The sequence below is a fragment of the Mycteria americana genome, chromosome 28 (assembly GCF_035582795.1).
Source record: "Mycteria americana isolate JAX WOST 10 ecotype Jacksonville Zoo and Gardens chromosome 28, USCA_MyAme_1.0, whole genome shotgun sequence".
NCBI classification, from domain to species: Eukaryota; Metazoa; Chordata; class Aves; order Ciconiiformes; family Ciconiidae; genus Mycteria; species Mycteria americana.
In genome coordinates, this window is record NC_134392.1 from 401,317 (window position 1) to 421,236 (window position 19,920).

Consider the following 19,920-nt stretch of genomic DNA (forward strand, 5'->3'; position numbering starts at 1 on the left):
GGGGGGGACACTTCCCCTCCGCTCTGTCGTCACCACCGGGAGGGACCCGGGCGTCCGGGCACCCAACCCCCCCACTCCAGGGTGCCGAGGGGACCCGGGTGTCCGGGCACCCAAGGGCGGAGGGGGGGGGGGGGGGTGTCACAGCCCCCGGACGCCTGGGTCCCCCCCCCCGTTCCAGCCCCTCTCCCCCCTCCTCGGTGTCCCCCGGGCTCCCCCCGCCCCCGGTGCTGCCGGTTCCTCCCCGGTCTGTCCCCACCCCCGGCGCTGGTCTGTCCCCACCCTCCGTCCTGCCCCGGTCCCTCCCCGGTGCCACCCGGTCCCACCTTGGTCCCCCTCCCCGCTCCCACCGTAGTCCCGCCGGACCCCTCGGTGTCGGTCTATCCCCGCCCCCCGGGTGTCGGTCTGTCCCTCCCCGGTGTCGGTCTGTCCCTCCCCGGTGCCACCGTGGTCCCCCCCCAGGTCCCACCGAGCTCCCCCCGGTCCCTCCCCGGCCCCGCCCGGTCCCCCATGGTCCCTCCCCATCCCCTCCCCGGTGTCCCCATCCCCTCCCCGGTGTCCCCGTCCCCTCCCCGGACCCCGCCCGCTCCCGCCCCGGTCTCCCCCCCGCCCCGACCGGTCCCTCTATAAGGCGGCTCCGCCGTTCGGCCCCCGCCGCGATGCCGCCGCTCGCCGACCCCGAGAGCCCCCCGCTGCCTCCCTGCCGGTGCCGCTGCCGGGACCGGGGCCGCTCCCGGGGCCGCCGCCTCCTCCCGGTTCTCGCCGCTCTCGGAGCCGCCGCTCTCGTGGCCGCCGCCGCCGCCGCCGCCGCCTTCCTGGGGGTGCTCCGCGGGGGGACCCCGCCGCAGGTGGGCACCGGGGGGGCTGGGGCTCCGGCCGTCCGCGTGGCCGCCTGTCCGTTTGTCCACGTATCCGGTTGTCTGTCTGTCCGGTTGTCCAGGTGTCTGCCTGTCCTGGTGTCCATCCGTCTTGTCCTGGTGTCCGTCCATCTCTCCATCTTGTCCAGGTGTCCATCTGTCTTGTCCATCTTGTCCATCTGTCCATCTTGCCCAGGTGTCCCTCTTGTCCTGGTGTCCGTCCATCTCTCCATCTTGTCCCGGTGTCCGTCTGTCCATCTTGTCCAGGTGTCCCTCTTGTCCTGATGTCCGTCCATCTCTCCATCTTGTCCAGGTGTCCATCTGTCTTGTCCTAGTGTCCATCTGTCCATCTTGTCCAGGTGTCCCTCTTGTCCTGGTGTCCATCCATCTCTCCATCTTGTCCTGGTGTCCGTCTGTCCATCTTGTCCAGGTGTCCATCTTGTCCTGGTGTCCGTCCATCTCTCCATCTTGTCCAGGTGTCCCTCTTGTCCTGGTGTCCATCCATCTCTCCATCTTGTCCTGGTGTCCGTCTGTCCATCTTGTCCAGGTGTCCATCTTGTCCTGGTGTCCGTCCATCTCTCCATCTTGTCCAGGTGTCTATCTTGTCCTGGTGTCCATCCATCTTGTCCAGGTATCCGTCTTGTCCCAGTGTCCATCTGTCTGGTTGTCCAGGTGTCTGTCTGTCCAGGTGTCCATTCATGCGGGGCTCCATCCATCCGGGGGGATGTTCATCTAGGGGGGCCGTCCAATCATCTGTCTTTCTGTATGCTCACTTGTCCGTCTGTCTGTCCAGGTGTCCATCAGGCCGGTTGTCCATCTGTCCAGGTGACTGCCTGGATGTCCATCCAGGTGTCCATCTGTCTGTCTGCCCAGGTGTCCATCTAGCTGTCCATCTGGGTGTCCATCCATCCAGGTGTCCGGGTGTCTGTCTGGGTGTCTGTCCAGGTGTCCATCCAGGTGTCCATCTTTCTGTCCGCCCAGGTGTCCGTCTGTCCATCCATCTGTCCATCCATCCGGGTGTCCATCCATCCAGGTGTCCATCCACCCGGGTGTCTGCCTGTCTGCGTGTCCAGTTATCAGTCCAGTTGTCCATCTGTCCAGGTGCCCATCTGGTTGTCCGTCTGTCCACCCATCCGGGTGTCTACCTGGCTGTCCAGTTGTCTGTCTGTCAGGGTGTGCATCTGGGTATCTGTCCAGGTGTCCATCCGGGTGTCCATCCATCTGGCTGTTCTTCCTGCCCAGGGGTCTGTCCGTCTGTCTGTCTGGGTGTCCATCAATCCGGCTGTCCACCCGTCCAGGTGTCTGTGTGTGTACGTCCGTCCAGGTGTTCATCCAAGTGTCTGTCTGGGTGTCCACCCATCTGGGTGTCCCTCTGTCCTGGTGTCTGGGCAGGTCTCCATCCACCTGGGTGTCCGTCTGTCTGCCCAGGGGTCTGCCCAGATGTCCCTCTGGGTGTCCATCCATCTGAGTGTCCGTCTGTCCATCCAAGTGCCTGTCCATCTGGGTGTCTGTCAAGGTGTCTGTCCATCCCTCTGGGTGTCCGTCCGGTCGTCCGTCCATCCGGGCTTCCCACCCCCTCTGGTTGGCCGTTCCTCCGCGTGTCCGTGCAGCCATCCAGGTTGCACACCCTGGCAGTGTCCGTCCGTCCGTCCATCCATCCGCCTGTCCCTGGGGACCCACGGAGTGTCCCTCCACCTGGGCCGGGGGGAAGGCGGATGCATCAGGCCTCCAACCTCCCCCCGTGCCTCAGTTTCCCCAATCCCAAAGGCACCAAATCCTCCCCCCCCCCACCCCCCTTCCCCCAAATCCAGGGATCACCCCCTCCCCCGGGGACCCCCCAAAATACCCAACGGGGTGCTGGAAAGTCCCCAAATCCCGACACGACACCCAACTTCCCCTTCACCAAGGGGGGGGGGGGGACACACGCGCGTGGGGACAAGGACGCTTGGGTCCTTCCTGCCTGCTGACACTCTCTTTCCTCTCCCTTGCAGGCTGCCACGGCCGCCCACATGCTGCTGAGTGCTGGTAAGTCCCCCAGGCCTGAGGCCACGGTGAGGGGCTCCGGGGAAGGTGGTGGTGGTGGGGGGGGGATGTTAGTCCTTCCTTAGGCAGCTCGCCCAGTCATCTCGAAAGCATCACACGGGTTTGTCCTTCCGCCCTCGGAGAGGAAACGTCATCCCGGGCTTGGAGCATCTGGGGGTGTCACAGGGCAGCCGCGGTGCCCAGGGCGTCACGGAGTGTCCCCGGGGTGTCACGGAGCATCCTCTGTCCCTGTGGTCCCCGGGGTGTCACGGAGCATCCTGTCCCTGCGGTCCCCTGGGTGTCATGGAGCATCCTCCGTCCCTGTGGTCCCCAGGGTGTCACGGAGCATCCTGTCCCTGCGGTCCCCGGGGTGTCATGGAGCACCCTCCGTCCCTGTGGTCCCCAGGGTGTCACGGAGCATCCTCCGTCCCTGTGGTCCCCAGGGTGTCACGGAGCATCCTCTGTCCCTGCAGTCCCCGGGGTGTCATGGAGCATCCTCCGTCCCTGCGGTCCCCTGGGTGTCATGGAGCATCCTCCATCCCTGTGGTCCCCAGGGTGTCACGGAGCATCCTGTCCCTGCGGTCCCCGGGGTGTCATGGAGCACCCTCCGTCCCTGTGGTCCCCAGGGTGTCATGGAGCATCCTCTGTCCCTGCGGTCCCCTGGGTGTCATGGAGCATCCTCCGTCCCTGTGGTCCCCAGGGTGTCACGGAGCATCCTCCGTCCCTGTGGTCCCCAGGGTGTCACGGAGCATCCTCTGTCCCTGCAGTCCCCGGGGTGTCACGGAGCATCCTGTCCCTGCGGTCCCCGGGGTGTCATGGAGCATCCTCTGTCCCTGTGGTCCCCAGGGTGTCACGGAGCATCCTCTGTCCCTGCGGTCCCCTGGGTGTCATGGAGCACCCTCCATCCCTGCAGTCCCCAGGGTGTCACGGAGCATCCTGTCCCTGCGGTCCCCTGGGTGTCATGGAGCACCCTCTGTCCCTGTGGTCCCCAGGGTGTCACGGAGCACCCTCCATCCCTGCAGTCCCCAGGGTGTCACGGAGCATCCTGTCCCTGTGGTCCCCGGGGTGTCATGGAGCACCCTCCGTCCCTGTGGTCCCCAGGGTGTCATGGAGCATCCTCCATCCCTGTCGTCCCCGGGGTGTCACGGAGCACCCTCCATCCCTGCGGTCCCCAGGGTGTCATGGAGCACCTTCTGTCCCTGTGGTCCCCAGGGTGTCATGGAGCACCCTCCATCCCTGCAGTCCCCGGGGTGTCATGGAGCATCCTCCGTCCCTGCGGTCCCTAGGGTGTCATGGAGCACCCTCCGTCCCTGCGGTCCCCGGGGTGTCATGGAGCACCCTCCATCCCTGCGGTCCCCGGGGTGTCATGGAGCACCCTCCATCCCTGCAGTCCCCGGGGTGTGACAGAGCACCCTCCGTCCCTGCGGTCCCCAGGGTGTCACGGTGCATTCTCCATCCCTGCAGTCCCTTGGTCCCATCCCAGGCACCCCTGGGTGGGCCGTGGTGGCCAGGAGCATCGGGGAGGGCTGCAGCACCCATTTCCCATCGGGGACACCCCATTCTCCACCCCCATCCGGCTCCATCTCCCAGGATCCCCCTCACCCAATTCTCAAGGCCCCGGTGCCCTGGGGGTTGCTGCAGCACCCATCTCCCATCAGTGGCACCCACTACCAAGGAGGAGCACCCATTTCCCTGTTTCCTATTGGAGACTCCCATTTCCCAATGGGGATCCCCATTTCCCATCAGGGCCACCCATTACCAAGCAGGAGCACCCATTACGCGATGACGACCCCTCAATCCCAATGAGGACCCCCATCTCTTGTGGGGGTCACCCCTTCTCCTATCGAGGGCACCCATGTCTCATCAGGGACCTCCATCTCCCATCAAGGGCACCCATCTCCCATCAAGGGCACCCATCTCCCATCAGGGACCTCCATCTCCCATCCGGGTCACCCCATCTCCCATCACGGACCTCCATCTCCCATCGGAGTCACCCCATCTCCCATCAAGGGCACCCATCTCCCATCAAGGGCACCCATCTCCCGTTGGGGTTACCCCATCTCCCATCAAGGGCACCCATCTCCCATCGGGGTCACCCCATCTCCCATCAGGGACACCCATCTCCCATCGAGGGCACCCCATCCCCCATAAAGGGCACCCATCTCCCATCAGGGACACCCATCTCCCATCAAGGGCACCCATCTCCTGTCGGGGTCACCCCATCTCCCATCAGGGACACCCATCTCCCATCGAGGGCACCCCATCCCCCATAAAGGGCACCCATCTCCCATCAGGGACACCCATCTCCCATCAAGGGCACCCATCTCCTGTCGGGGTCACCCCATCTCCCATCAGGGACACCCATCTCCCATCGAGGGCACCCCATCCCCCATAAAGGGCACCCATCTCCCATCAGGGACACCCATCTCCCATCAGGGACACCCATCTCCCATCGAGGGCACCCCATCCCCCATAAAGGGCACCCATCTCCCGTCGGGGTCACCCCATCTCCCATCAAGGGCACCCATCTCCCGTCAGGGTCACCCCATCTCCCATCAGGGACACCCATCTCCCATCGGGACCACCCATGACCGACCAGGAGCACCCACCACCCTTCTCCCCTCTTCTCCCCCCAGGCTCGTTGGTGGTGCCATCGAGACCCAAGTGGCGCTATGAGGAAGGCATCAACGGCGTCTTCCTCAGCAGTGACGTGCAGATGACAGCCGGGGAGCTGCGGGTGACAGCGGGTGGCCTCTACCTCCTCTACGGCCAATTCGCCCTCACCTGCACGGCACCCGCCTGCGCCCCCGGCACCGTCACCCTCCAGCTCCGGCACGCCAATTCGTCGCGCCTGTTGCTCACCGTGCCGTTGGTGCTGCCCGGTGACGCAGGATCCGACCCGGCACGTTCTGGTTTGGCCCAAGCCGTTGGGCAGCTCCAACCTGGAGATGTCCTCAACCTGTTCCTGGATGGGGACGTAGCCGGGGACGGGTGGCAGCTGGCACAGGACGAGCGGGAGGGCAATTTTGTGGGGTTGCTGCGTATCGCCGGGGGGTGACGCGTGGGGTGGCAGGGGGTGACCAGCTCCAAACCCTGCTGGTCACTCTCCTGGTTGGAGGTTGGGGACATCTGGGGACAATGCTGACCTCCATGCCTGGAGATTTGGGTCCCAAGACCCCCGTGCCCAGAGATTTGGGGACATCGAGGGATATTGCTGACCACTGTGCCTGGAGATCTGGGAACATTAAGGGACGTTGCTGACCTCCATGCCCGGAGATCCGGGGACATCAAGGGACATTACTGACCTCCATGCCTGGAGATTTGGGTCCCAAGACCCCCATGCCCAGAGATCTGGGGACATCAAGGGACATTACTGACCTCCATGCCTGGAGATTTGGGTCCCAAGACCCCCATGCCCAGAGATCCGGGGACATCAAGGGACATTACTGACCTCCATGCCTGGAGATTTGGGTCCCAAGACCCCCATGCCCAGAGATTTGGGGACATCAAGGGACATTACTGACCTCCATGCCTGGAGATTTGGGTCCCAAGACCCCCATGCCCAGAGATCTGGGGACATCAAGGGACATTACTGACCTCCATGCCTGGAGATTTGGGTCCCAAGACCCCCGTGCCCAGAGATTTGGGGACATCGAGGGACATTGAAGACCTGGAGATGTGGGGACATCAAGGGACATTACAGACTTCCATGCCTGGAGATTTGGTGCTGGTGACCCATCTGCTTGGAGGTTGGGGACATCAAGAGACCTTGGAGACCTCCATGGTTGAAGATTGGGGACATTAAGGGACATTGCACACCCCTATCCTTGAATATTTGGGGCTGGAGACCCCCTGCTTGGAGCTGTGGGAACATCAAGGGACCTTGCAGACCCCCACGCCCAGAGTTTTGGGGTCCAGAGACTCCAACCCCCTTCTTGGAGGTTGGGGACATCAAGGGACCTCACAGAACCCCATGCCGAAGATCTGGGGACATCAAAGGGACCTTGGACACCCCCATGCTGGACATTTGGGGACCCCAATGCTGGACACTTGGGGACACCAAGGGACCTCACAGACCCCCATTTTGGGGACCGCGGAGACCCCCGTGCCCAGAGACGTGAGGGGTCCTTGCTGGTCCCAGCCCCCCTCGCCCCCCCCCAGCCGGCCTGGGGGGGCCCCTCCCCCCCTAAATTATTATCTGGTGCTGGGAGCTGCATTATTTATTGTTTAATACATTTATTTATGATTCCCAGCGCCCCAAAATGGCCTTAATTGCCCCCCCAAAAAGGGGGGGGACCCCCCAGATCACGCCCCCCCCCCCCCCTCCCCGGGGTGTCACCGGGCCGGACGCCTGCGTTTCCACAGGCGGGCGCGCGGGGTTTGCGTGTGCAAAGACACGCACACGTACGCGCACAGAGGGGCGCGCACGCGTGGGCGCACGCGGGCAGGTGCGCGCGCTTATAGCCGTGCACGCGCGCAGGCGGGCACAGACGCGTCCGCGAAAGCGCGTGCGATGCGCACAGGCGCGTGCGATGCAGACACGCGTGCGATGCGGACGCGCGTGCGATGCGGACGCGCGTGCAAAGGCGAATACAGGCGCGGACGCGCGCGCGCGCCCCCGTACCCGCACGTACGCGTGCAAAGGCGAACCGCGCGCGCGGACGCTAACGCACACGCGTGTGCGCCTGCAGGCGCCCGTGCAAATGCGCATACGTGTGCGTAAGCACACGCGTGGGCACCGTGCCCCGCTTTCTCAGGTGCCGCAGTCCCGCCGGTTAGAGAAAAAAAAAAAAATAGAACCCAAGCGTCCGGGTTTTGCACAAGGGGGGGCCCCAACACCCACGGCCCCCCCAGTCCAACCCCCCCCAACCCCCCCCCCCCCCCCGTGGCCTTATCCGGCCTCCAGCGGCAGGAAATCCTCCCCGTGCGCCGCTTGCACGAGGAGGTGGAAGTGACCCAGGTCTTGGGGGGGGGGGGGGGCACACATATCTGGGGCTCAATTGTCCCGTGTGTCCCCCCCAAATCCTGGATTCACCCCGCCCGGAGCGGGAAAAAATCGGGGGGGGGGGGGCACAACCTCATAGCAGCCAGCAGAGAATCCCCACTCCAAAGGGCAAAGGGCGCTTGGGAATTGGGAGGAGCTGGTTTGGTCCTGGCCCCCCCCACCCCCCCCCGAATTGCCCCAGCCCCCCCCCAATTTGCCCTAGACTGCCCCAATCTGCCCCTGACACCCCAATATTTGCCCCAGCCCCCCCCAATTTGCCCTAGACTGCCCCAATCTGCCCCTGACACCCCAATATTTGCCCCAGCCCCCCCCAATTTGCCCTAGACTGCCCCAATCTGCCCCTGACACCCCAATATTTGCCCCAGCCCCCCCCAATTTGCCCCAGCCCCCCCCAATTTGCCCTAGACTGCCCCAATCTGCCCCTGACACCCCAATATTTGCCCCAGCCCCCCCCAATTTGCCCTAGACTGCCCCAATCTGCCCCTGACACCCCAATATTTGCCCCAGACCCCCCAAATTTGCCCCAGCCCCCCCCAATTTGCCCTAGACTGCCCCAATCTGCCCCTGACACCCCAATATTTGCCCTCCCCCAATTTGCCCCAGCCCCCCCCAATTTGCCCTAGACTGCCCCAATCTGCCCCTGACACCCCAATATTTGCCCCAGCCCCCCCGAATTGCCCCAGCCCCCCCAATTTGCCCTAGACTGCCCCAATCTGCCCCTGACACCCCAATATTTACCCCAGACCCCCCCAATTTGCCCCAGCCCCCCCCAATTTGCCCTAGACTGCCCCAATCTGCCCCTGACACCCCAATATTTGCCCCAGCCCCCCCAATTTGCCCTAGACTGCCCCAATCTGCCCCTGACACCCCAATATTTGCCCCAGACCCCCCCAAATTTGCCCCTAAGCCCCCCCAAATTTACCCCTGCACCCCCCCCCCCCGCATCAAATTCTGGCACCCAACAGGTTTTGTGTCACTTTTATTGTTGGCTCAGGATGGCGGGGGTCGGGGGGGGGGGGGGGTCCCCCAATTTAGGGGAGGGGGGGGTCTCCCAACCCCCACCTGGTCCCACCTGGGGGAAACTGAGGCACAGAAGAGATGATGCTGGGGGAGGGACCCAGGCACATGTTGGGGGGGGGCAATCCTGGGGATGGGATTGGGGTTCGGGGGGGGGGACCCTGAATATCAGGGTTAACCCCCCCCCCCCCCGCAAATAAATAGGTAAAAAGGGGTCCCAGGGGTCCTGCAGAGGAGGGACCCAGGTGTCCGGGAGGGTGGGGGGGGGGGGTGCACTCAGTATCAGCACCCCCCATGCACAACCCTATACGAGCCACTGGAGAATCCACGCTCCTCTCCAGTCCTGAGCTTCAGGGTCTTTGGGGGGGGTCAAAGGGGTCTCCATGGGCTTGCAGCAAAGCCGGGTGGGTGAGGGTCCAATTCTGGAGGGTCCGGGTCATCGGCACCCTATGCACAACCCTATACGAGCCACTGGAGAATCCACACCCCACCCCAGTCCTGAGCCTCAGGGTCTTTGGGGGGGGTCAAAGGGGTCTCCATGGGCTTGCAGCAAAGCCGGGTGGGTGAGGGTCCAATTCTGGAGGGTCCGGGTCATCAGCACCCTATGCACAACCCTATACGAGCCACTGGAGAATCCACGCTCCTCTCCAGTCCTGAGCCTCAGGGTCTTTGGGGGGGGTCAAAGGGGTCTCCATGGGCTTGCAGCGAGGGACCCGGGTGTCCAAGTGGGTGAGGGTCCAATTCTGGAGGGTCCGGGTCGTCGGCACCCTATGCACAACCCCATACGAGCCACTGGAGAATCCACGCTGCTCTCCAGTCCTGAGCTTCAGGGTCTTTGGGGGGGGTCAAAGGGGTCTCCATGGGCTTGCAGCAAAGCCGGGTGGGTGAGGGTCCAATTCTGGAGGGTCCGGGTCATCGGCACCCTATGCACAACCCTATACGAGCCACTGGAGAATCCACGCTGCTCTCCAGTCCTGAGCCTCAGGGTCTTTGGGGGGGGTCAAAGGGGTCTCCATGGGCTTGCAGCGAGGGACCCGGGCGTCCAAGTGGGTGAGGGTCCAATTCTGGAGGGTCCGGGTCATCAGCACCCTATGCACAACCCTATACGAGCCACTGGAGAATCCACACCCCACCCCAGTCCTGAGCCTCAGGGTCTTTGGGGGGGGTCAAAGGGGTCTCCATGGGCTTGCAGCGAGGGACCCGGGCGTCCAAGTGGGTGAGGGTCCAATTCTGGAGGGTCAGGGTCATCAGCACCCTATCCATGGGCTTGCAGCAAAGCCGGGTGGGTCAGGGTCCAATTCTGGAGGGTCCGGGTCATCGGCACCCTATGCACAACCCTATACGAGCCACCGGAGAATCCACGCTCCTCTCCAGTCCTGAGCTTCAGGGTCTTTGGGGGGGGTCAAAGGGGTCTCCATGGGCTTGCAGCAAAGCCGGGTGGGTGAGGGTCCAATTCTGGAGGGTCCGGGTCATCGGCACCCTATGCACAACCCTATACGAGCCACTGGAGAATCCACACCCCACCCCAGTCCTGAGCCTCAGGGTCTTTGGGGGGGGTCAAAGGGGTCTCCATGGGCTTGCAGCGAGGGACCCGGGCGTCCAAGTGGGTGAGGGTCCAATTCTGGAGGGTCAGGGTCATCAGCACCCTATCCATGGGCTTGCAGCAAAGCCGGGTGGGTCAGGGTCCAATTCTGGAGGGTCCGGGTCATCGGCACCCTATGCACAACCCTATACGAGCCACCGGAGAATCCACGCTCCTCTCCAGTCCTGAGCTTCAGGGTCTTTGGGGGGGGTCAAAGGGGTCTCCATGGGCTTGCAGCAAAGCCGGGTGGGTGAGGGTCCAATTCTGGAGGGTCCGGGTCATCGGCACCCTATGCACAACCCTATACGAGCCACTGGAGAATCCACACCCCACCCCAGTCCTGAGCCTCAGGGATGCTGGGGGGGGGGGAGGGGGGGGATGACAACCAAGGTCCCCCCAGACCTCCAATGCCCCCCCCCCACACCCCCCCACCCTAAAAACATCACACCATGAACATCCCGAAATAGGAGCGGGTGCCGTCCACCGCCCGCACCAACTCGGGTGCCTGCACCCGCGTGAAGACCTCGTCCCCGATTTCGAGGCGCACGAGTCCCCCCAAAAAGCTGTGCCGGGCCCAGGGCACCCCGTGGGCTTCGGGACAATAAACCACCTTGTTCACCAGGAGGTCGAGGACACCGGGATAGCGGGGTGTCCGTTTGTGGATGCCGTGGAGGGTGGCGGCACGGGTGGGGCACCCGGGAGCACCCAGTTGCACCTTGGCGTAGACGAAGTAGAGGCCGGGCTGGCGGCAAACGAGGGAGCCGCCGCGGTAGCCCAGGCCCCGGATGAAGGCCCACGACTTGCCGGGTTCCCACCGAAGGGACCCGTTGGGTTGGGATGAGACGTCGGCGCCGGCTGCGGGGAGGAAGAGGAGGGGGGATCAGGGGGACCCAGGCACGCAGGGTGCTGAGCACCCCAAAACATTCCAGCACCCCCCCCACTATCTATAAGAGGACCCGGGGGTCCGGGGTGCTGACCCCTCCGAGCACCCTGTGACCTATATGATGACCCAGACGTCTGGGGTGCTGACCCCCCCCCAAACCTTCCAGCACCCCCCACTATCTATAGGGGGACCCAGGCAGCCAGGGTGCTGAGCACCCCAAAAACTTCCAGCACCCCCCACTATCTATAGGGGGACTCAGGCATCCGGGGTGCTGACACCCCAAAACCTTCCAGCACCCCCCCCACTATCTATAGGGGGACTCAGGTATCCGGGGTGCTGACACCCCAAAACCTTACAGCACCCCCCACTGTCTTTAGGGGGACCCAGGCAGCCAGGGTGCTGAGCACCCCAAAACCATCCAGCACCCCCCACTATCTATAGGGTCACCCAAGGCATCCGGGGTGCTGACACCCCAAAACCTTCCAGCACCCCCCACTATCTATAGGGTCACCCAAGGCATCCGGGGTGCTGACACCCCAAAACCTTCCAGCACCCCCCTGCTATCTATAGGGTCACCCAGGCATCCGGGGTGCTGACACCCCAAAACCTTCCAGCACCCCCCCGCTATCTATAGGGGGACCCAGGCAGCCAGGGTGCTGAGCACCCCAAAAACTTCCAGCACCCCCCACTATCTATAGGGGGACCCAGGCATCCGGGGTGCTGACACCCCAAAACCTTCCAGCACCCCCCACTATCTATAGGGGGACCCAGGCAGCCAGGGTGCTGACACCCCCCCAAACCTTCCAGCACCCCTCCCACTATCTATAGAGGGACCCAGGCAGCCAGGGTGCTGAGCACCCCAAAACCTTCCAGCACCCCCCACTGTCTTTAGGGGGACCCAGGCATCCACGGTGCTGACACCCCCCCCTCCAAACCTTCCAGCACCCCCCCACCCCACTCTCTATAGGGGGACCCAGGCATCTGGGGTGCTGACCCCCCCTCAAACCTTCCAGCACCCCCCACTATCTATAGGGGGACCCAGGCATCCGGGGTGCTGAGCACCCCAAAACCTTCCAGGACCCCCCACTGTCTATAGGGGGACCCAGGCGTCCAGGGTGCTGACACCCCCCCCAAACCTTCCAGCACACCCCCCCCCCCACTATCTATAGGGGGACCCAGGCATCTGGGGTGCTGACCCCCCCTCAAACCTTCCAGCACCCCCCACTATCTATAGGGGGACCCACGTGTCTGGGGTGCTGACACCCCTCCCAAACCTTCCAGCACCCCCCACTATCTATAGGGGAACCCAGGCATCCACGGTGCTGACACCCCCCAAACCTTCCAGCACCCCCCACTGTCTATAGGGGGACCCAGGCATCCAGGGTGCTGACCCCCCCCTCAAACCTTCCAGCACCCCCCACTGTCTATAGGGGGACCCATGTGTCTGGGGTGCTGACACCCCTCCCAAACCTTCCAGCACCCCCCCCACTATCTATAGGGGGACCCAAGCACCCGGGGTGCTGACACCCCCCAAACCTTCCAGCACCCCCCACTATCTATAGGGGGACCCAGGCACCAGGGGTGCTGATACCCCCCCAAACCTTCCAGCACCCCCACTGTCTATAGGGGGACCCACGTGTCTGGGGTGCTGACCCCCCCCCCCAATCATTCCAGCACCCCCCACTATCTATAGGGGAACCCAGGCATCCAGGGTGCTGCCCCCCCCCCCCAAACCTTCCAGCACCCGCCAGCACCCATCTATAGGGGACCCAGGGGTCTGGGTCCCCAACCCCCCCAGTGGAACCTTCCCCCTCCACCCCCGCGGAGGGACCCAGGTTGTCGTAGCTCCCCACCCCCCCATCGGAAACTTCCAGAACCCCTCCCCCCCCCCCCCCCCCCCCCGCTTCTTTCCACTCCCATGGAGGGACCCAGCCACCCACCGGGCCACCCACTGCCACCCTCAGGTTGGGGACCCAGGCGTCCGCCCCACCCCCCCGCCCCCCCTCACCTATGAGATGAGCCGCTGGCTTCTTAGGTGGGGGGCGGTCTGCAAAGGGAACCCAAGTGTCCGGGTGAGGTCCAGTGTCCCCAGGGTGGTGGCACCCATGTCCTCAGGGTGGTGGCACCCATGGCCCCAAGGTGGTGGCACCCTGGGCCCCAAGGTGGTGGCACCCTCATCCCCAGGCTGGCGGCACCCATGTCCTCGGGGGGGGGGGGGGGGATATCCCCTGGCCCTGGGCTAGTGGCACTCATGTCCCCAGGGTGGTGGCACCCATGTCCCCAGGCTGGTGGCACCCATGGCCCCAAGGTGGTGGCACCCTCATCCCCAGGCTGGCGGCACCCATGTCCTCGGGGGGGGGGGGGGGATATCCCCTGGCCCTGGGCTAGTGGCACTCATGTCCCCAGGGTGGTGGCACCCATGTCCCCAGGCTGGTGGCACCCATGGCCCCAAGGTGGTGGCACCCTCATCCCCAGGCTGGTGGCACCCAGGTCCCCAAGGTGGTGGCACCCTCATCCCCAGGCTGGTGGCAGGCCCATCCCCAGGGACGTGGCACCCATGTCCTTGGGGGGGGGGGGATATCCCCTGGCCCTGGGCTAGTGGCACTCATGTCCCCAGGGTGGTGGCACCCACATCCCCAGGCTGGTGGCACCCATGTCCCCAGGCTGGTGGCACCCAGGTCCCCAAGGTGGTAGCACCCTCATCTGCAGGCTGGTGGCACCCTCATCCCCAGGGTGCCCATGTCCTCAGGGTGGGAGGGTCCCGTGGCCCTGGGCTGGTGGCACCCATGTCCCCAGGGTAGTGGCACCCATGTCCTCAGGGCAGTGGCACCCGTGTCCCCAGAGCAGTGGCACCCTTGTTCCCGGGACCCAGTTTTGGGGACCCACCTTGCAGCACCTTCTCCGACAGTGGCTGGTCCCCACTGGCCTGTGGACACCCACATGGATCAGGGGACACATGGGGACACGAGGGCACATGAGGACATGGGGATGCGCGGGGACACGAGGGCGCACGGGGACAGCGGGGCATGGTGGGCTACGGGGACACAGTGGGACATGGGGACACATAGGGACACATGGGGACACACACGGGGACACGCACCTGGGTATTGGGACACACATGGGGACACGAGAAGGGACAGGAGGGGACATGAGGACACACCTGGGGACACATGAGGGGACACATGAGGGGACACAGGGACGCATGGACACACACAAGGGGACACCAGGGGACACCCAAGGGGACGCGAGGGGACACGGCGATACATGGGGACGCTCACACTGGCATACCCAGGGACAGAAGAGGGGACATGGGGACACGCAAGGGGACACGCAAGGGGACGCACGGGGACACAGCCATGCGTGTGCACACGCAGTGTCACCCGCCGCCACGCGCACATGCGTGGCCCTCCAGCCACGTCTTGCACACGCGTGGTGTCCCCACACCGTCCCCAGCCCCATCGTCCCCACGTCCCCCTGTATCACTGTGTCCCCCATGTCCCTGTGTCCCCATGTCCCCCCATGTCGCCCCCCCATGTCCCCCCCCACGTCCCCCCATGTCTCCCATGTCCCCCATACGTCCCTGTGTCCTGCCATGTCCCCATATCCCCTACGTCCCCCATGTCCCCCCATGTCCCCATGTCCCCACATCCCCCATGTCCCTGTGTCCCCACATCCCCCATGTCCCCCTATGTCCCCACATCCCCCATGTCCCCCTATGTCCCCATGTCCCCATATCCCCCATGTCCCTGTGTCCCCACATCCCCCATGTCCCCCTATGTCCCCACATCCCCCATGTCCCCATGTCCCTGTGTCCCCACATCCCCCATGTCCCCCTATGTCCCCATGTCCCCATATCCCCCATGTCCCTGTGTCCCCACATCCCCCATGTCCCCCTATGTCCCCATGTCCCCATATCCCTCATGTCCCCATGTCCCTGTGTCCCCACATCCCCCATGTCCCCCTATGTCCCCATGTCCCCATATCCCCCATGTCCCTGTGTCCCCACATCCCCCATGTCCCCCTATGTCCCCATGTCCCCATATCCCTCATGTCCCCATGTCCCTGTGTCCCCACATCCCCCATGTCCCCCTATGTCCCCATGTCCCCACATCCCCCATGTCCCTGTGTCCCCACATCCCCCATGTCCCCCTATGTCCCCATATCCCCCATGTCCCCATGTCCCTGTGTCCCCACATCCCCCATGTCCCCCTATGTCCCCATGTCCCCATATCCCTCATGTCCCCATGTCCCTGTGTCCCCACATCCCCCATGTCCCCCTATGTCCCCATGTCCCCACATCCCCCATGTCCCTGTGTCCCCACATCCCCCATGTCCCCCTATGTCCCCATGTCCCCATATCCCTCATGTCCCCATGTCCCTGTGTCCCCACATCCCCCATGTCCCCCTATGTCCCCATGTCCCCATATCCCCCATATCCCTATGTCCCCACATCCCCCATGTCCCCCTATGTCCCCATGCCCCCCATGTCCCTGTGTCCCCACATCCCCCATGTCCCCCTATGTCCCCATGTCCCCATATCCCCCATGTCCCTGTGTCCCCACATCCCCCATGTCCCCCTATGTCCCCATATCCCCCATGTCTGCCCGTGTCCCTGTGTCCCCACGTCCCCATGTCCCCCCATGTACCCCCATATCCCCCATGTCCCCACGTCCCCATGTCCCCCCATGTCCCCCCAGGTCCCCCATGTCCCCATGTCCCCCATGTCCCCCCAGGTCCCCCATGTCCCCATGTCCCCCCATGTCCCCCCATGTCCCCCCAGGTCCCCCATGTCCCCATGTCCCCCATGTCCCCCCAGGTCCCCCATGTCCCCATGTCCCCATGTCCCCTCTCACCTGCAGCCGCGCCGTCACCTTCTGCAGCTCCCCCCGGACCCCCGCCAGCACCCAGCCCTGCACTGCCACCGCCACCAGTGCCAGGGCCACCAATGTCCCCAACACCCACCGTCCCCATGCCCCCACCCGGACTCGCCGCCGCCACGCTGGGACGGGGGGGGTGGCAGCACCCGTGGGTGCCCCGGGGGGGGGCAGCGGTGGCCAGGGCCCCGCCAGGGCAAAGACGCCGTCCCCCATGGGCCGCCCCCGGCGTGTCACCTGCTGTGTCACCCGCCGACCTGGGGATCTGCACCCGCTTTATGGCCCCAGAGGAAACGGGGCCCACGTCACCCGCCGGTGTCACCACCCCGGTGTGGCTCCCCCCCGTCATGGGGACACGGCGGGGGGGGGACACACGTGACCACGTGGCATCACCCCCCCCCCCAGTGCCATCGCTGTCCGAAAGGGTCCTTGTCCCCTCCGGTGCAGTGTCCCCATAGTGTCACCCCCTTTGTGTCCCCAGGGGGTCTCTGTGTCCCCCTCTCATGTCTCCAACACTGTGGCCCCCCCGTGGTGTCCCCCCCTGCGCTTTCCCCATGGGGACACGTGGGGACCACGGAGGTGCCACCGCGTCACCCGGCTTTTGGGGATATCGGTGACCCCACGAGTGTCACCGGGACTGGGAATGTCCCGAGTGCCACCAGTGTCCCCAGGGTCACCGGGGGGGGGGGGGGGTGGGTGTCCCCCCATCCCCAGGGCCACTGCAGCCGGGGGGCATCGGGGACACCACTGTCCCCATGGTGTCCCCGGGATGCTGGAGACGGGTTGGGGACAGCTTTGGGATGCTCCGGGGGGACAAGTCGAGGACAACCTGGGCAAAAGCTTGGGGACAAGCTGGGGACAGCGTGGGGACACTCCCAGCTGCCACATGGCCCCAGGGTGAGGCCAACACAGGAAGCGGCAGGACATGGGGTGACACCGCGGGGTGACACGGGGCGGGGGTGACACGGGGCGGGGGTGACACGGGGGCGTGACACCCTCCGCCACACACGGGGCTCCCGGCCACCTCCACGCCTCGTCCCCGGCATCCCAGGGCCACCACGCGGCCGTGGGGGACGCACGCTCGGCCGATTGCACGCTGGCACACGCGTGTACCCGTGTTGACACGCGTGCGCGCCACGCGCTGCGCGCACGCTGGCGCGTCGTGCGTGCACAGACGCGTGCGCACGCTCACGCACGCTTGTGCCGTTGCGCGCGGGCATCAGGCACGCGGGTGCTTGTGCACATGTGGACACGCCTGTGTCATGCGCACACGTACTTGTGTCACGCACGCTCATGCTTGTGCACGTGCACAGGCCCTTGTGCTATTGCACGCTTGCGCCGTGCACGCACACGCTTGTGCCCGTGCACAGACACCCACGCTATCGCCTGCTCGCACCACGCATGTGCACGCTTGTGCCCGTGCACGCACGCTTGCGCTACGTGCTTGCGCCACGCACGCACGTTCATGCTAGTGCACACGCACGTGCTAATGCACCCTCGCAGCGTGCACGCGCGCTTGTGCCATTGCACACCCGCACCACGCACGCACGCACGCACGCGCTTTTGCACGCGCGCACACACGTGCTCGTGGTACAAGCGCCGCGCGCACACGCGCCCGTGCAAGCGCTCGTGCTCCCCTGCTACGCGCTTCTGCACGCGCCCACGCTCGTGCATGCACCCACGGCTTTGCACCCGCGTGCGCACCCACGTGCGCGCCCCACGCGTGTGCACGGCTGCGCCCAGGGCTGCTCCGGCAGCGGCTGTGGACGCCAGATAAGCCACCGGAAAGCACCGCCTGTGCGAGGCCTTGCTGGGAAGGCAGGAAACCACCGGCTGCAGCACCCTGCGTGCCGTGACCGGGTGCCGGGCTCGGTGCTGAGCCCTGGGTACCGAAAGCCGGGCGCCTGGCGGCACGCAGCGCCCTGCACCAAACGCCACGCAGCACCCTGCGTTGAGCGGCGTGCAGCACCGTGCACTAAGCGGCGCGCAACGCCGGGCGCCAAACGCCACGCTTTTGCACCGTGCGCCGCGCAGCGCCGTGCACCCAGCGGCGTGCAGCGCCGCGCACCAAACGCCGCGCCGCAGCGTGCGCTAAGGGCCGTGCAGCGCCGCGCACCAAGCGCCGCGCCGCAGCGTGCACCGAGTGGCGTGCGGCGCCGTGCGCTGAGGGTTGTGCACCGCGGGCGTGCAGCACCGTGCACCGGAGGCGTGCACCGCCCAGGGTTGTGCATTTACAGGCGTGCAGCACCAGGCACTAAGGGTGTGCAGCACCGTGCACCGAGGATCGTGCACCAAGCAACGTGCAGCATCGTGCACCGATTGCCGTGCTGCACCGTGCACCGATTGCCGTGCTGCACCGTGCGCTGAGGACTGTGCACCAAGAGGCGTGCAGCGGCAACGTCCAGCACCGTGCACCGAGGGGCGTGCACCGAGCAGCGCCGTGCACCAAGGGGCGCGCAGCACCGTGCACCACGGGTTGTGCACCCAGAAGCGCGCGGCACCGTGCACGAAGGGCCGTGCAGCACCGTGCACCGAGCACCGTGCAGCACCGCGCAGCACCGCGCACCGAGCGGCGTGCAGCACCGTGCACCGAGCACCGTGCAGCACCGTGCACCGAGCGGCGTGCAGCACCGCGCAACGAGGTTCCGTGCACCGAGCAGCACCGCGCAGCAGCACGCGCTGAGGCCGTGCGCCGAGCCCCGTGCAGCGCCGTGCACCGAGGACCACGCGCCGAGCGCCGTGCAGCACCATCCAGCGCCGTGCGCCGAGGGTCGTGCAGCAGCGTGCGCTGGATGCCGTGCAGCGCCGTGCACCGGATGCCGTGCAGCGCCGTGCGCCGAGCGCTGTGCGCCGGGGGCCATGTACTGAGCCCTGAGGGCCTCATCCAGCCCCCGGTACGGCCCCATACAGTCCCATAGGTGCCCATATGGTCCCAGAGAGGCCTATAGGGTCCCCTATGGCCCCGTACAGCCCCACATGGCCTCTTGGCGCCCTGTGGAGTTCACAAGAATGAGTGGTCACCTATGGAATCCCCACAACCCCATCATTCCCTATAAGGTCCCCATGGTCCTGTGGTCCCCTATGGAGTCTTCACAAGCCTGTTGTCCCCTATGGAGTCCCCATCATCCCTTACGGGGTTCCCACGGCCCTGTCATCACCTATGGAATCCTCACATCCCCTTACGATACCTCCAAGACACTGTTGTTCCCTATAGAGTACCCATGTCCCCTATAGAGTACCCATGTCCCCTATGGAGTATCCATGTCCCCTATGGAACGCCCATGTCCCCTGTGGAGCCCACACAATCCTGCTGTCCCCTATGAAGTCCCCATCACACCTATGAAGTCTCCACAGCCCTGTTGTCCCCTATGGTGTCCCCATGACCTTGTCATCCCCTACAGCGTCCTCACATCCGCAAAGAGTCTCCACGACACCATCATCCCCTATGGAGTCCTCACATCCCCTATGGGGTCCTCACAACTCCATTGTCACCTACCGAGTCCCCATGACCCCTATGGAGTCCCCACAACTCCGTTGGCCCCTATGGAGTTTTCCATAGGGACCCTGTTGTCCCCTATAGGGTCCCCATGATCCCATCATCCCTTACAGGATCCCCATAGGTCTGTCATCCCCTATGGAGTCCCCATGGCCCCTATGGTGTCCCCCATGACCCCATCATCCCC

The 19,920-nt window shown here is 65.0% G+C and overlaps 1 protein-coding gene across 1 annotated transcript; it reads left to right on the top strand.

Moving 5' to 3' along the window:
* The first annotated feature begins 608 nt into the window (after positions 1–608).
* Positions 609–7,599, top strand: LOC142421253 (uncharacterized). The gene is made up of 6 exons (XM_075525823.1): positions 609–845; positions 2,846–2,879; positions 5,513–5,930; positions 7,242–7,306; positions 7,357–7,506; positions 7,568–7,599. Exons 1-6 carry the CDS (start codon positions 657–659, stop codon positions 7,597–7,599), a joined length of 888 nt encoding a protein of 295 aa, XP_075381938.1. The 5' UTR covers positions 609–656.
* Positions 7,600–19,920: the final 12,321 nt, after the last annotated feature.